The sequence below is a fragment of the Durio zibethinus genome, chromosome 1 (genome assembly GCF_047325235.1).
Source record: "Durio zibethinus cultivar Kanyao isolate XHJ-2024 chromosome 1, ASM4732523v1, whole genome shotgun sequence".
NCBI lineage: Eukaryota > Viridiplantae > Streptophyta > Magnoliopsida > Malvales > Malvaceae > Durio > Durio zibethinus.
This window is the reverse complement of record NC_143162.1, coordinates 32,934,879-32,952,637: the sequence shown is the minus strand read 5'-3', so window position 1 is coordinate 32,952,637 and position 17,759 is coordinate 32,934,879. Positions and strand designations below refer to the sequence as shown.

Genomic DNA, 17,759 nt, shown 5'->3' with positions numbered 1-17,759 from the left:
ATGGGGCTAATCATGTCTGCTCAATGACTTTGCTGGCATTGCACATAAAGGAACAAAAGTTGAGAGCAATTAGCGCGGCACTTGGGATTTAAACATGCAGAAGAGAGATTTTCTTTGCTTTTCTTTTTTTTTTTTTCGTTTGATGTTGTAAAGTAGAGCATCTTTTAATTTAAAAAAAAAATTACAATCATAATAAATATTACATCCATATAATAGATTGAAAAATCAACTATTACATCATAATTAATAATCAATTAATAAATTAAAATATAATTAGGTAACTAAATTTGTACAAAATATGACTTAAACTTAGAATCTCCTACCACTAAATTAAAACCTCATTGGTAGCTTATTTATATTGCGTTTATAAAATACAAACAGCGTTTATAAATACTTCGAATTTAATTATGGCATAGACAATCTCTAGGCCATACTTTTGAAGGCCCAAGTTTTTACTTTGGTTGGGGCTTTGTCTTCTTTGAGGCATAACTTTTTTTTTTTTCTTTTTATTTTTTGTTATTGTGTCTTCTTGATAGAGCAAACTTTTCTTTGGGTTTTTCATTAAAAAAAAGTCAAAAAGATACTATGAATTATAATTTAATCCTCGTATAAATTTTAATATTTTATTATAATCAATTAAATTTTTAATCTTTTATTTCGATTCAATTAAATTTTTAAAGAGAAAAAATTTTATTACATGATAAAACTTAATCAATCAATCATCAAGCTATAATAAACTTTTTTTTTTCTTATAAATCTCTCATATATGTTAATATTCGCTTGACATATTAATGTCTCACTCTTAATTTTAATTATCAGATTTAAAATTTTTATAACTTTAAATATAAAAAATTTTCTCAAAATTTAAATCTATTTTCTATTAAAAATTTTATATTTATATAAAATAAAAAAATCATTTTCAATAATATGATTTTTTCCTTTACTAGATTGATAAAGGTAAGGGCAACTATAATTCTCTATTTTTTATAAATATAAAATTCTTTATTTTTTATTTTTTTATTATTTTTTATAAATATAAAATTCTAATAATAAAGAATATATTCAAAACTATTTTTTGTTCAATAGAAAAAAATTGTGAATAGATTAATAAATAGCTTTTTTAAAATAACATGAAATTTTTTACTTAAAATTTTAAAATGATATGGATTTTTTATTTAATTTTATAAATAAATATAGAAAATTTTACTTAACTTTTCAAAATAATATGAAATTTTTTCAAAAGGATTTTGAAATAGTTAACTTAATTTTAATTTTTGAAAATCTCTTTTTTATTAAAAAAATATTTAACTAATATATTATATTAAAATAAAAAATATTATTTTAAATTAAATATTTTATAAAATATATATAAAATATAAAAAAAAATTGAGATATTATCATCTTTGGTCTTTAAACGTTGAATGACATCTTTGGTCTAGCCACGTGGTGTTAGCTAGTACTTACCTCTGATTTAAATGATTTCATAAATGAAAAGATAAAAATATTACAACTTTGAGTAATTGGAGATTTAATTAGAAATTTTTAAAAATTATAGATTAAAATAAAATTTGATACAAATTCAAGGATTAGGAGTTATATTAGCCCTTAAAAGAAATGGTCTCTTTCATTATAAATGAAAATACACCTCTAACACTGAAATTTAAAAACTATATGAATAAAAAATGAACTCCTAGTTTTTATTCTTCTTTTAATACATTTAGTCAATGTTCAATGGATAATTAATTCAATTGAAATTGTGGGATTCTTTTGTTTTTGTTCAAACCTAATAAGCGAGCAAGGATTCAGCGACATGTACAAGACATAAGTCAACAACAACCAACAATCACCTGCTCCTGCATGACTATCGACATAATTATGCAACCTTATTATTAGGACAACAAACATTCTTATTTCAATCTTTCCATTTAGTTTTTCCTCAAATCCAGGCAACTTTTAATAAAACAAACGGTCAAAATTGAAGGAGGTATCTCACCCTGGCTGATGTCGTGTTATTATGAGCAGTTGCGAGAAGGCAGATTTCGATCTGAATGAGTGTATAAATTTGGTAGGCATGGAAGAGACACAACTCTTTAGCAAAAATAACATGTGAATTAAAATTGATTCCCTCTGTTTTGCGGACCAAATCATTAACCAGTGGAAAGAAAGATGCATAAATACATAGTCAAAAGTATTGCAACGTCCTTTTTTATTTTTTTACAAAGTAAGCTGTCCGTGAGAGAAAAAAAATTATAAATTTTAAAATTCGAACCTTAAATTTGTTTTGTTGTATATAATTTTTTTAAAATGATTTTAAAAACTAATTGAGCCGCTTAAGTTCATATTACAATGTTTTTTTTTTTTTTTTTGAGGGATAAATTTTATCTTGTAGTTAGGAATCAGCATCACATCCATTTTCTGGTTATAGTTGGATATTAGGAACTTAAATAACGCACACATGTAAAACTAGAATTGGATAACATAAACTTGCATAGATCTCTGGAAGTTGAGAGAGAAGAATCGCCAGTAATTCACTATCAAAAGGAACTAAACAGTAGGTTCTTAGTTTCAGGGGATATAAGAACAACTCAGGAATGTAAATGGCAGCAAAATCGTTTTCCAATTGAAAGAAAAGGAAAGCTGTACAAATTATGTAACACAAATGCAAACTTTCAAATCATACATAGCAATGACAATATATCAAAATTTAAAAGGTAAAAACTATAGGTGGTGATTAGGTTTGGAATTTCCAGTTCTCAAAAAAGAACTCAGACTAAAGCGGGGGTGGTGAAGTTCAAAACAAAGCACAGAAATATCTTTGTGAAGTGAACGAGGAAAAAAAGAGTTGTCACCGGGATAATCATCTCTTCCAACTTCGACTTCGGTATAATGGGTCTCTCATTCCTCCAACAAGCCATGTCTCTTTGGCTATATCAGATGAAACTTTGTAGAAATCAGGGTCGTATCTCATCACCACCAAGCTCTCTTTTGTCCTTCTGTTTTCTTCTTCCATTAATGACCTCAAATTCTTTTCTTTTTTCTCACCTTTCCTCTTACATTCTTCTTCTTCTTCTTTCTCTTTCTCTTTCTCTTCATCTTTTTCTTTGTTTTCCTCATTCACTTCGTTCTCTTTTACCGGTTTCTCTTCTAGCCAGCTCTTAGCAGGAGCAGACCTACAACGCATAAGCAAGAGAGCATTCGGAGGTGGAACTGCAGCTTGATCATCATCAACATGATCATGGGAACTCTCATTTTCTTTCTTTTCTTCTTTATAAAAGCCGTTGTTTTGATTCTCTTGCAGCATCATGAACCATTTGGAAAAGATGGTTCTTGATGTCTCATTGCCATCTACATGGTTGTGGTTTTCTTGGTATCCTTCACATTCTTCATCTTCATCTTCATCATCAGTTGTGATATCAGATTGAGGAAAAGACCCGAAACACCTAAAATCAAGACGAATGCTTCGCAAACATGTTAAGAACTGCGTGACTTCTTTCTTAAAACCAAGTGACTCCACCCAACTTGGCCTCTTTTTGTGTTGCCTGCTGTTGTGAATCCTTTCAATCTCTTCCATGACTGATTGCCAGCTTTTACGTGAGCTTGGTTTAGACCTGACTTTGATCTGCCCTGCGCAGGTGACTTTTGGGGAGGTTGGTTCCGTGATCTCGGATCCCATTTGCTTGTTTTTAGCCCATAGCAGAGGGCTAGCTTGGGCGCCAGCTCCACCACCATTTCTGGTGCTTGATTTCTTAAGGAGACGGTGCTGTTGGTGGTAGTGGTGGTGGTGGTGACGGTGGCGATTGTTGTGGCGCTTGTTGGGTTCTGATGACTTTGCTGGGCTACAAATGGGCTTTGGCATTAGGGTTAGATGGGCTCGAGATGGGAAACATACTAGCAAATCTGCTGAAGGAGCTCCTTTGGTTTCTCTTCCTTTCATGGCAGCTTAGTTTTTGTTTCTCTCGTCGTTTCCCTTCTTATTCCCTTTGCCTAGTTCAGTTCAGTTGTTTCTTTTTAGACGTTGGACAATGGGCGCTTAAGAACTGTCTACAGTGCTTACGTTTTTTTTTTTTTAATGTTTTTGAGATGTATTTGGGCTTCGATTGTTCTTCAATTTTAAAAGAAAAGGAGGGAGGGAATCGTACTTTTAGTTTGCCTTTTTTATTAGTGTCTCTCTTTACTACCTGTATGTTAAATTTTCTAGCAACTCCTTTTTGCTTTCTTTGAAAATGGGGTCACAGCTCACAAGTGAGCTTCTTTCTTCGCCTCTACTTTTTTTCACTAAACAAATTAAAAAATCAAAATGAAAGAAAAGAGTTAAAACCCACGAGCTTTGCTTCATGATCCAATCATACCCTCAACTTGTGAGCCCATGCCAGTTATTCCATACCCTATTTGCCTATCTCCAACAACCACCAAACCTCCACCAACAAAAAAATGAAATTGATTGGTTTATTTTCATAGTCTTATAGGACTCTTCAACAAGTGGTAACATATATGCTTAGTTTGGAAATAAAAGGGTTTATGTGGTTGGAAAAAAGAAGGGGAGGGCTTTGTTTTAGAGCCAAGAAATGTACTAAACTTGTTATTTCACGGGTTAAAGGGGGGGGGGGGGGGGGGAGAGGAAACGAAAGTTCTTCGAGGGAGGGAAAATTGGGGTTAAAGAAAAGTTAAGGAAGCTATAATTAGGGGAGTAATGCACTTGAGAGCACGGGGAAAAGAATGGCCCCCTCCATCCACTAACATCTTGCGTTAGATTTAGACTTTCTTTCCTTTTGTTTGTGACTTTCCACGAAGGAAGTATAGATAGTCTACTCTCCTTCACCTTTATGATTTGTTGTTATCATTATCATCATGAGAGAGATATTAGTGGGGGCAAGGAACCAATTCTCTTCCAAAGTAAACTTTTAGTTGAGTGTTTAATTTCTTGGTTTGTTTAGTACTCGTGTGAATGCAAAGTTACAAACAGGGGGTTCATGTAATTTTGTAGAATGTTTCCAGAACCCCAATGTTGGGTCTTGAGAGCTCGATCAAGCTAAGCTGGATCTAAGCTTGTCACCTTTTTGCTGCCCGTCCTGAACCTGTCAAATGTGATGAGATATTGAAAAGTACCCACAAGAAAAACAGTTTCTTTTAACTCTATGATTAACATTTTATTGAGTATATGATTTATGTGCAAACTTTTTACAACTTGGAGGAAAATATATAAAAAGCCTTTGGTAATGCTTTGAAATGCATCAAAAGAATGCAGATTCATAGAGATTTTTACAATTTACCTACTCCAAGCTTCCCCAAGTTCGTTGCCTGATCAGTTTTTTCTCTTTTCTTCTTTCTTTTTCTGTTTTGATATACATAGTTTAAAGGACAGTCTCAAAAAGCAAACGGGCAGGGCCAGCAAAGCCTGAAGTTAGGTGACTTCAATCAATGAATTGGAACCATAATTTTGAAGTTTCTGTTTTTGATTCAATGATAGTACATTGACACTCTCATATATCATTGAGAGTTGAGACATGTGAAGTTCCAATATTCTGTTTTATGTGAATTTGCTAGTACATCAGAAAACATGTGATTGAAGCTTTTAAGCAAAAAAATTATTGAAGTTTGGTCATTAGCCACCCTTGGGGAGTTTCTGCATTTTTGTTTAATGAACTAATCTTTATATCTATGCAATGCTTTGGAACTATTCAATTATGCTTTAAGGAAAGTGCCGAAGGTGAAGGATATCTATATATATAGCTAATATTTGGTCCTTTTATTTCATAATGCAAACCATTGTTAAGACATGATTACCGGGTGAGGAGACGGCTTTGATCAATCATTTTTATCATTATTTTTCTGTGATATATATGGATTCTTATCATTTTAATTTTAATTTGAATTAACAAAGGCAGCGTTTTCTTCAAATGATTGTGATTCTTATTTTCTATAATTAAACTCCTTTAACGATCTATAAAATAGATGTAACCTAAAAAATATATATCTATATATACAAATATTTAAATTCAAATCTCGTATGTTTAAATAATATCACTTAAAAATAATTATAAAACAACTTAATTAAGTCTTGAATTCAATAAGACTCTTCTCTTAGTTAACCTTGTATTACTCCTAAAACAATCAAGTTATTTAAGACCCTAATAGAACTCTTAAGCAACATGTAACCAAAATCTTAGGGTAAAACTATAAATATCAATGAATATATAACTAATGGATAGAGAAAGAAATAACATTCAAATTTATTTTATTTAAAAAATTCAAATCTATTTTGGAAGGAAGATCAAGAGCTAATCAAGGACTAATTAATTAATTATTAGTCGATTAATGGTATTATATTTCATTTCAAGTCTGAACGTTTGCTTACCGCCAAGTTCATTTTAAAGTTTAATTTGGGAAAGGTTTAATTTTACAAAGTTTCACCATGGCTCTGTCATCCTTTGAATTCATCAATGATTCTCCTTTTTTTTTTTTCTCCTTTTTATAACAGTTGAATTCACACATATCAGGTGTCGTAATACTATACGATGAACGCTTATTTTTTGCTAATTCCTACCGATTATAATTGCCTGCTACAAAAATCATCGGGGCAAACAATGTTGGTACTATATAACCCTTTTTTAACCCTTCCAGATCGTATGAAGAGAGAGCCTCAAGAAATTCAGGGAAACAGCGGTCTTTTTAGGTTCAGACAAAAGCTGCTTTCACTATAATAATGAGTTCACAATCAATTTCACTACTTCTGTCTAGTTGAATGAGGTTTTTAAACTGAGAAAATGGCTCGATCCCGTGAAATTTATATTATTTAGGTTTTAAATTTTAAGACTTGCTCCATCCCATGAACAGAAAATGTTGCTTTTAGAGGATATCTAATTTCCAGATAATTAGGCTAAAGTAGTTACACTTATAACATTCCAAATATGTACCTACTAGTATTAAGTTAATATTAATATTTGATACCTTATTATAATTTTTTAATTTCATAAGTGAAATTAAAATTTTAATAAATTAATATATTTTTTTAATTAATTTTTTTAAATATATCTTAAAAATATATATCTACCTACTAACACAAGATTAAAAAAATCATTGAAATAATTTCTGAAAAAAAAAAAGAGCCAATTTTTATAGGCAAAGACAAAGCCCAAAACTTGTCGTGACCCAAGACTATTGGGCATGTTAAGCAACTGGGCGATCTCCAATTGTTGGGCTGGAAGTGGGCATAAATAAAAGTCAATATCCTGAAACTGAAATTGTGCTTAAAACCCTAACTAGCAGGTTTCTGTAGGTGTAGGCCATGAAATCGAAAGAACCCGGATTTATCAGCAACAAATCGCAAGTCTCAAGGAAGTACAGTTGCAGTTGCAAGATAAAACTGGTCTTACAGGCAAGTTTCTCAATCCCAGACATGTCTGAATCTTGTAAATTCTCTTTGTTATGTTAAAAGAAAATCAGCTAAAACAGTAAAACCTTGACAAAACCCCCAGGAAGGAAAAAAAATGACATCCCCTTTAGTCAGAACTCTTATCTCACTTTCTCTCAATAAATCATCCCGTTTTCAGAAACGCTTTTCCTGTTACTCCATCTCTGTTGTTTTCTTTTCATCTTCTACTACCCAGGAATCAAAACCTTCCCTTTATTTAGCTGATCACTTTGTTAAGGAACACAACTTTTCCCCTGAACTTGCCTTGAAAGCTGCATCTTCCTTAAACTATCTGAGGGCACCTGGTAAGTGTGATGAATTAATTTCATTTCTTAAACAAAGCGGTTTCTCGAAATCCCATATTGAACAAGCGGTCAAAAGAAAGCCTAACCTTCTATGTTCTAATCTTGAGAAAACCATTAAACCCAAATTCAAGATTTTCAGAGACTTGGGATTTTCATCCGAGGATATTGCTGATATTGTATCCGGTGATCCCTGGATTTTGAATAGAAGAGTGGATACAATTGCACCTACTTTTTTAGAGTTAAAGAGTGTTATAGGATCGAATGCCGGTGTTATTAAGTTATTAAAAACTTCATCTTGGTTTTTGAAATATGATTTGCAAAAGACTATGATGCCTAACTTAGAGTTCATGAGAAGTTTTGGGATTAGATCGTCACAAATTGTTAGATATGTCTTTGTCCATCCTAGATTTTTCTTGCATAAACCTGAGAGCATTAAGCAGCTTGTTAAACGGGCGGATGACATGGGATTCAATAGGAAGTCAAGTTTGTTTCTTGCAGCTATTAGGACGTTGGGTTCAATGAGTGAAGAGAAGTGGGAACTCAAGTTGAAGATTTTTAGGAGCTTGGGGTTTTCTGAAGATGATATCATGTCTACTTTTAGGAGGAAACCCGAGGTGTTTACTGTGTCAGAAAGGAAGATTAAAGAGGTCACAGCGTTTTTGCTTAGCAGAAAGAACACAGATATTTCTTTTATAGTAAACTACCCGATGGTGCTCACTTGTAGTCTTGAGCATAGGCTGAAGCCTTGGCTACGGGTTATTGAGATTCTGGAAAGTAAGAATTTGCTAAGCAGGAAAGTTAGTTTGAGTACACTTTTTAGGATGTCCGAAAAGCAATTCCGAGAGAAATATGTTCGTCCTTATTCAAAAGAGCTTGAGAAAGCGTCCACGGCTATTGCAGCTGATAATTGTTGATTTTCATATGATTAATTGAGGCTTGGACACGTCAAATCTTTGATGGTGCTTAAGTAGTTTCTAAGCTATGTTTCTTTGCAATAGATATTAATTTAATCCTACTTTTTTCTTCCTTTTTTTTTTCTGACTACTACTTTGTTTTCTTTCTTGAAATGGTTTCTTGCACAGTCAAGACTTATGTTTGAATAACTCAAATAATCTCTCTCTAAAATGCTTAACTTTGTAATTGTTGATTGTTTTTGTTCTTGCAATGCAATTGATGATTTCCTTATTTGTTTAACTTTCTAATCCAATTTGAAGACTTACATATATGGTTTCACATCATGTGTGGTCATACCAGTAATATTATTGTAAGTTTTTTATTTTTTGCTATTGAATTTCTATCCTTGTCTGCCATAGTTATGTTTGTAAATGGTCATTATGTTGCCAGAGGTGGGCTGCTTATCTAAATTTGATTTTGGATTTGACCTATTTTAGGCTACTGTCACTCTGGTTTTTATCAATTTTTCATATTCAAATGTAATCGGCGGCTGAACCTGCATTTGCTGATGCTGAAATATTTAATAAGGAAATTGCAAGAATCTTTCTTTACCCAAATATGGCATAAACATTTAAAGATTGTTTTGAATAGAAAAGCATTGAAGACAGTGGAACATGTAGCAGATGTGATTATATGCTTGTAAGTGCTGCTGCTTTGTTGCTTTTAATCATAATTGATGTGGCTTTTGGAATTTCATTCTTATACAACAGTGAACTGTTTTTGAGATGTGATAAACGTATATATCATAGTATTTCTCTTCTCCTTGGATAACCAAGCAGATAGAGTGTTTCTTGAAAGTTTTACACTTAATTATAAACTTTTTTTTTTTTTTTGGCTTCTCGGGTTTCTGATGGATTTATCAGAATGTATGTACAAAAATAGCCCACCATTGGATGCAATGGGATTTCATCATGGACAAGAAATATGCATTGAAAGATGACTTTGATTTACAAATATGTATGTAAACAAAGATGATTCAAACAGCATAAACAGAAGAAAAAACAAACCCAACCCAAATCAAAAGGAGTTCATTTCCACGACATTACGCCTATCCCTGAGCAATTCCCTGACGGAATCCACATATACCCCACCCCCAACACCTTTTAAAGCCAAATGAGCATCTTCCACGTCGGCTTGCTTTCCATCTTTGAATGCCCTTGCCACGAACAACGTGGCGCCCGTCATGCCTCGTCCTCATCCTCACACTAGGACCCGCCAGCGCTAGAACTAACTCTTCCATTCCGTTATGTGCCCTAACGACTATCCGTAACAGCAAATGCCTAACGCCGCGATCAACGTGCTTATTGTCCACATCACTAGCGTCTTCAACCCTCTTGCGAATTCCGCGTCGTTATGACTATTTCCCAAACAAGGACCAGAAAATCACGCACGTTTTCAACGTTTCGCCGAACTCGGCTCTCCACTTAACCGCCGTGCCTTTCTCTAAGTGAAGATCACAGGCAGGTAATTCCACTCGGAGTTCCCTGATTCGTTGGAACCGGGAGAGAAATTGAGTCGGGTATGTGTGCGTCCGGTCCGGGAATTGGAGCAGCGTTGGCTTGGGTAAATTGAGATAGAGGAAGGACTTAAGGAGAGTGAGGAACAGTGAGTTGGAGTCTGACTCGCACGAGATGACGCGATCGATTTTTAATAAGAGCGACTCGGTTTGCGGGACGAGTGTTTTGACTCGTTTGGAGACGGAACGGCAGCGTATCAGGGTTTTGACATCGGAGAATGAGTTGAAGATCAGGAGGATCAGAGAATCCGATAGCCGATCCAAGCCGTCCACTCCTTGTTTTCAGTTTGGGTTTTTCAAGCTTCGGAGATTTTAAGCTTTGAAAATGATGATAAAAGAAAATGAAGAACGGCATCAACGATGTCTGGAACCCGGCGCAGTACGTTTGACCGTTGACCGTCGAAAGTGTCATGACAATATCATATGGCGATGTCGTTTTAATTATGACATTCATCTGCTTTGATTCTCTTTCTGAAAGTTTTAAACATTTAATTTTTTTACATTTAATTAACACTGCATTTAGTTTTCCAAGAGGTTATTAAAAACAAGATTTGGCTTAGAAATTTTTGAAATCATCGTTAAATCAATCCTTAATATGATATATTACTAGTATTACTATTTACCCCTGTATTTCCTTGCAGAACAAATTCTTTTTTCCTAAAATGCATGGTTTGGTCTTCATTTAAAATTTTGAATTCAGATATAGGATTTTGATTTACAACAAAATTGTAGATCTATTTTTTAATTTTTTATAGTTATTTTATTTTCATTAAAAAATAAAATGATCATTTTATAATGTTAAAAAAATAAAATAATTAATCTATAGTGTTGGACAGGTATAAAATATATATACTTAAAGTTTTAATTATTTATATTTTAAATTATTTTATTTTGATTAAAGAATAAAATAATTATTTTATAATGTTGATAAAGGAAAATTAGTCTTACAGTGTTGCAATACAATACCTTTAAGGATTTTAAAAGTTATATATCTTTTTTTTTTTATTTTCATATTTATTATTATTTTATTATTTCCATTTTAGGTTATTTTATTTTTATTAAAGGGTAAAATAATCATTTTATAATTTTGAACAGGTGATAAAATATAATCTCTTTGGAAATTCTTTATATTTTAAATTTTTTATTATTAACATTTTAGGTTATTTTTCGTTAAAAGTTAAAATGATCATTTTATAATATTAGAAAGAGAAAAATGATTATTTTATAATGTTGAAAAGAAAAAAAATAATCTTGCAATATGATACCCTTAGGGATTTTAAAAGTTTTTATATCTGTTTTTTTAATTTTCATATTTTTATTATTTTACTATTTACATTTTAGGTTATTCTTTTTTCATTAAAGGATAAAATGATCATTTTATAATGTTAAACAAGTGTTAAAATATAATCTCTTTGGGAATTCTTTTAACATATTTTAAAATTTTTATTATTAACATTTTAGGTCATTTTTCATTACAAGTTAAAATGATTATTTTATAATATTAGAAAAAGAAAAATATGATCATTTTACAATATTAGACAGGTATAAAAATACAATCCCTTTGAAAATTCTTTTACTATATTTTTAATTTTTTTACTATTAGAATTTTAATTGTATCATTTTAATTAAAGTTTTATAATTATATTATTTTATAATATTGAAAAGGATAAAATGATCATTTTTAAATACTATACGTTTGGCACTTTCTAATCCCTTTAAGAATTCTTTTAATAGAGAATTATAAATGTGTCACTCTCTAATCCTTTAAGAATTCTTTTAATAGAGTTATAAATATTATCAAAAAAGCAGTATTTGAAAATATAATCTGCAAAAGAAGGATTGAGTGTGTAAATTAGAAATGTTCTTTGAATTTAATATAATAGCAGAATTTTAAAATTCTACCTACAGTCGTGTCATATGTTTGGTTATGTTTTACTAGTAAAGTAATGAATTTTTAATTTTACTGATTAAATTTTAATCTCTACATTACAAATATAAAAAATCTCAAAATTTTATATATTTTTAAAATAATGTAGAACAATTAAAATACATAAACTAAAGGGAAAGGCTGCCTATGGCCAAAGAAAAAAAAAAGAAAAGAAAGGCCGCCCATCAAGTGGTTAAAACTATTATAGGATAGGATATGAAATATGTTTAGGGTGTATTTTGTGTATAAGATTATTATAAAATAAGGTAAAATAATATTATGATTAGTATTAGATTACATAATATTATACTATTTTATATTTGATGTATGTAAAATTATGATAAGATAATTTGTTAATTGATCAAAATTTTATTTTCAAAATTTATATAATTTAAATTATTGATGTAATTTTTAAGAGTATAATAAGATATGTTAGATTAATCTTATAAATTAAAAATAATTTTTTTTATTTTAAAAAAATTGAATCATTTTATATCAAAAAAATAATTAATATTCCTTATAATAATATTTTTTAATATAAATTAAATATAATATAAGAATATTATCATTCTATCTTATTTATTATCTTATATATCAATCATGATAATAGTACAATACATAATGTCTTATGGATTAGTTTAGGAGTGTAATTACGTATTTTACATATTTATCATTATGTTCAAGACTATTAAAAATTTAAAACAATCATATCTATTGACAGGCTCGTTAGCGAAAACCCATTCGAAGCAGAGACTTCTTGTTTCATGAAAAGCAAGCAATAGGAGCTCGAAGAGTTATAGGTTTCTACTACAAGTCTACACTTATAGTCTTGCAGAGCTAAACATCACAGAAATTCCATTGCTCCAACAAATCCCCAGCTGGAGTTTTGGAGTTTTCTTCTTTCTTATTTTTCTTCCTGACTTGGGCTTTTTAGAGAGTTGAAGTTAAAATTGGGCGTGTTGTTTCTTTCCAAGAAAGGCTAATATATCTCATCTAAGATAAAATATTTTAGTCCATTAATTATACCCAATCTAAATATGCTGGCAGTTGGGGACTTAGAAGTTTCCAACTTCATAGGCCGTGTCCTAGCCCTACCAGGCCTCTGGACAATGAAAATGTGAAGAACCCATTGGGCTGAACTATATACCACATCTGCAGTCGGGGAGTTGGCCTTGGCAGCCTGCACTGATTTCTTGTCTTTGTTAGATGACTTATGCTTCATTTAGATGGTTTGAAAAAGCGATACTTATAATGCTATCACGAAGTCGTGGGGCTGAATAAGCTTGGTTTCTGTTGTTGCTTTTAGACTTCGTCATCTGTTATCCATTATCCAGCAAAGAAAAATGCAAGGTCGATTCATTTTCTATTTCATTAGATCCTTACAAGAAATAAAACCATATATTTATTTGCCACCTTAATTTAAACGATTTGTAAGTTGGTATGCATGCATATACTGTTACAGTGTTAAGCAAGAATTAATTCAATTTTAGATCTGTTTATTGTTTTTCTTGGAAATTAAGAATATTCAGACACTAACTAAATTCAATAAACTAATCCATTATCTGGTGCAAGATCTATGATTAAACTGATACAAGCATCCAGTGAGCTACCCCTTATTTAGCCCGTTGATCAGTTGACCCAGTAAATACACTCTGAAAATAGTTCATGATTTGATTTCAATCAACAAAAAATTTCAATCCTGTGCTCCCCCTCTCAGCCTTCTGTTATTGTTGTCCCATGCATGCAGCTAAGCTGCCACCACCGTCCATGCAAAGTCACCGGCACCTCCAATATTCTCCAATTACTCCTATTCCTTCACCACCGTCCTCCCCACCGCTCCCCATCTTTCTATCGAGGAGCAGTTCACTGTTACCTACCAACACCAATAACCCTAACCCTCATCAAGAAATTGTAAAGGTTCAAGTTAAACAATAAGAGCCTGCGTTTGGGCCAGGAACCTACGTTGTTCAGGTCCCTAAAGATGAAATCTATCGCTTGACGCCCCCTGAATATGCATTGATAGCTGAACACCATCGAAACCGAAACAATCAAGGTAATAATAATAATAATAATAATAATAATTATAATTATAATAATTATAATAATAATAGACGGTGTTGTTGTCGTCCCTTGTGTTGGGTTCATAAAGCGTTAAGCCAAAGCGTTGAATCATGTTCTTAACAAGAACTTACAAATATTTTTGTCTCAAGCCAGAATTTGTTAAAAATTCAGAAATCCAATTAGTGGGAATTTTGTATATATGAAACTGCTTACCTTTCTAATATAGTTCCATTAATTCGATGGAATCTACACACAAGAAAAAAAGTATCAAAATCCATTGATTAAATACTCAATTTAAAATCAAACATTTGGATGATTATTCAATTCAAAATTAAATGTTTTAATTTATACAAATTAAGATTAAACAGTATCGATTTATAATAATATAAAATTTTTTTCAACGAAAATTTAAATGTGAAATATACACACCTTTAAATTTAAAAATTATTACAAATAAAAATGACGTGAAATTAAGCTTCCATTCCTTAAATGACAGATGGAAAGGCTGTTGCCTTTTTTCCTAAGCTTATTTCATTTCATTTGTCTTCTTCTTTATCATTTATCTTTTTCTTTACGAACTACAAATTTGCAAAATTTGCACCACGATTTACTCTCTTTTTCTATTTTGTTATGAAACCATATCTTCACTTGCCTAGACCTCAGATTCAATTGTTTTGCCAATGCCAACTTTTTCTTCTGTACATAACACAAGAACAACATTAAACCTAAATTGAAAATTCTGAAACTATTCTCACAAAAGAAGTCGATGATTGAAATGCCACCAACTGGATTCAGAGTGCTATGTTTCTTGAAGTTTTCTTCAAGCACCAAGGACTGTTCCTTTGAAAGCCTAAGCTTATTTTTTAAGGCATCACTAGCAGCACCATTTTCATTATCACTGGCATGAAAGCAAAATGCTCTCTCAGCCTTAGTTTCATCACTCACAAGGTCTTTCTCATTTCTCTTTCCACTTATGCTAGAAACTATGTTGTTGGGCTATGACAACCCATATACCTCCTTACAATCAACCATTGTTGGTGCTCGGTTCACAGCAATTCCTCTAAGAAATTATCTTGTATCCAAGTGTCAATCTGTATGCAAATTATGAATCACAAAATTGATTTCATCAACCTAATCAAGTTAGCTTTATCTAAATGTTAGCTTGGTAATTACAATAAAACAGATGGCTATTTGTGAGTATTGTGTTGCTTATGAAATGTGACATGACAAACCTAATAGGCAACATAACACTGTTGTTCAAATTTCAAGTTCACTGACCAGTAATCTGGATGTGGGATAATTTTAACAGTGTCAAGCTTAGGTTATCAACATTTTGAATACATAAATGTCAAGCTTAGATTCTTTTCAAGCTTAGGACCTTTGGTTTGCTTGCCTTCTTTATGTTTAAGGTAGAAGATGAATCATTTGAAATGATGGTTATTGGAAGCAATAACCACAAGGAATTGTTGGTTGTCGATGAAGTTAGAGTAAGAGCTGTAATTTGAGTAGCTCTCGTCATCAACTTTGAAAGGATGTTTATTGGAAGCAACATGAATTCCTTCAACTTTCATCTTTTTTGAAAGGTAGAGTAAAAAGAGAAAAAGAATAAAACAAATTTGATTTAAATCTATGAATTTTTAGACAACTATAAAGAAATTTAATTGCATAGATGTAATAAAAGGTTTGAGAGAAAGAAATAATAAATTTTTGGGGTGAAAAGATATAAACAAGTAGCAGTACAATAGCAAGAATATGAGTTTAAAGATAAGCTGGAATTGAAATTTTAAAAAGAGAAAAAAAAACTGATTATTCTTTTAGAAAGAGAAATAAAGAACTGATTGTTAAAGTTAAGTAAAAAAGTGAGTCCCACGGTGAAAAAGCTAGCTTAGCTTTTTTTATGCACAATAACTGTGCATTTTTTTTCACATTCAAGTTTCTATTAAAAAAAATTTTATATTATTACGAATCGATAACGTTTAATCCTTATTTGTATAAATTAAAATATTTAATCTTGAATTAAGTAACCACTCAAATGTTTAATCCCAAAATGAGCATTTAGCCAAATCCTTTCATGAAACTATCAAACTCAAATCCAACTCTAAAAATTTAGCAAAGAAGTCACAGAAGTTTAGTAATGAGTTAGCCCCGTGACATCAGTTGGTGATAATTTCGATAAACAATGAATTTATTTAATCCTAAGATTAATTAGGTTACATTTGAGATGATCTAAGAAAATTATTAAAGGTTTGCCTAATTTATACTTGCAAAGGCAGTCTTCTAACATGTTTATTTTCTTGTCTAACCTAGTAGTTTAGATTTTATTTTCTTTATCTTTTCTTTATTTCATTTTCTAAGGACTTTTTTTTTCTACAACATATACATACTTAGAATCATATTACCTCATCTAACATCTAACTACCGTATAAAGTTGTCTCCTAGCTCATTTCCAAGCAATAGTTGTCCATTTTAGGACATAAAAGAAAATTTTCATTTTGTTTAGGATATTATCGAATTTTCATTGTAAAATAAAAATATCTTAGAAGAGATTATAGAAGATTCGACAGAAAGGCAAATGGAAAAGAACAATCCAAAAAAGAAAAATAAGGATCCAAAAATCATGAAATAAGAAAAGAAAAGAGAACGAAAGGGAAATGTGTAGGAAAGGAAATGAAAAAGAGTCTGATCTAACCTTTATCATTGGTATAGCCTTTATTGAGGGTAGGTTACAAAGTACGAGATAAATAAAAAAAGATTAGAGGAAGAAAAAGGTTAAGTCATGAATGAAGATGGTTTATCGAACAATTGGTGGCTATATTGAGTTACTGAAGCGAGGCAATTAATGATATTGAGTCACGAATTACTATTACCATGCAACCTCCACTTTGTAGTTCAACGAAGAAGTCGAGTACCCACTCACTCTCTTTTTCTCTTTGGTAGTTTATTTCTTAGACTTCATAACTAGATTTTCAATTTTGAATTCATAAGTTTACAAAATTTAGGTTACAAAATTGAATTCTATGGATTTATAATGCTTTAGGCAGGTATTTAAAGGTTGTATTCAAAAGATTTGAAAGAATGCAAATATTGAATATACTATCGAAATCTGTTATTTAGTTTTAAGCATGATTTACTTGATAATTTTGTTTAATTTATTTTTTTGTTGGTAACTTGGTTGTTGTTTGAAGAACTTTAAAGGTTCTTAGTAAAGATTTCATTGGATGCTTACAAGATATTTTTCAAGCAATGCTGACTAAAGGTACTCTTTTTGTTTTTCATTAAAATTTTTCTCTGCTACTTTTTACTTTCTTGATAGGATGTTTTTTCTTATTTAGGCTTTGTGTAAATTTTGAATTTTTTTTTGCTACTTACTAACTTTTGATTTTTTGTTTTTGTATTCAACCCCAATGTAATTGTATAATTATTGAGCTATTCTTGACTTTATGATTGTCATCTGAGTATTTTTAAAGATGTTATTGTATCTAATTATTTTTAAGAATGCTTAACTATTGATTTAACCTTTTGTTTTTGTTTTGGTTTTTTGCTGAAATCACTTAAGAAATTCTTAATTTTCTTAGGCAATTGTGT

General features: G+C 31.0%; 2 protein-coding genes and 1 pseudogene across 2 annotated transcripts; 1 reads left to right on the top strand and 2 right to left on the bottom strand.

The window, feature by feature from the left end:
• Positions 1-2,594: 2,594 nt before the first annotated feature.
• Positions 2,595-4,147, bottom strand: LOC111311273 (uncharacterized). Its single transcript, XM_022910647.2, has one exon. It carries the CDS (start codon positions 3,932-3,934, stop codon positions 2,858-2,860), a length of 1,077 nt encoding a protein of 358 aa, XP_022766382.1. The 5' UTR covers positions 3,935-4,147; the 3' UTR covers positions 2,595-2,857.
• Positions 4,148-7,246: 3,099 nt separating this feature from the next.
• LOC111312379 (transcription termination factor MTERF8, chloroplastic-like) lies at positions 7,247-8,901 on the top strand. The gene has a single exon (XM_022912590.2). It carries the CDS (start codon positions 7,488-7,490, stop codon positions 8,628-8,630), a length of 1,143 nt encoding a protein of 380 aa, XP_022768325.2. The 5' UTR covers positions 7,247-7,487; the 3' UTR covers positions 8,631-8,901.
• A 694-nt stretch (positions 8,902-9,595) lies between these two features.
• On the bottom strand, positions 9,596-10,468 carry LOC111312380 (F-box protein AUF2 pseudogene; annotated as a pseudogene).
• Between the last annotated feature and the right edge of the window lie 7,291 nt (positions 10,469-17,759).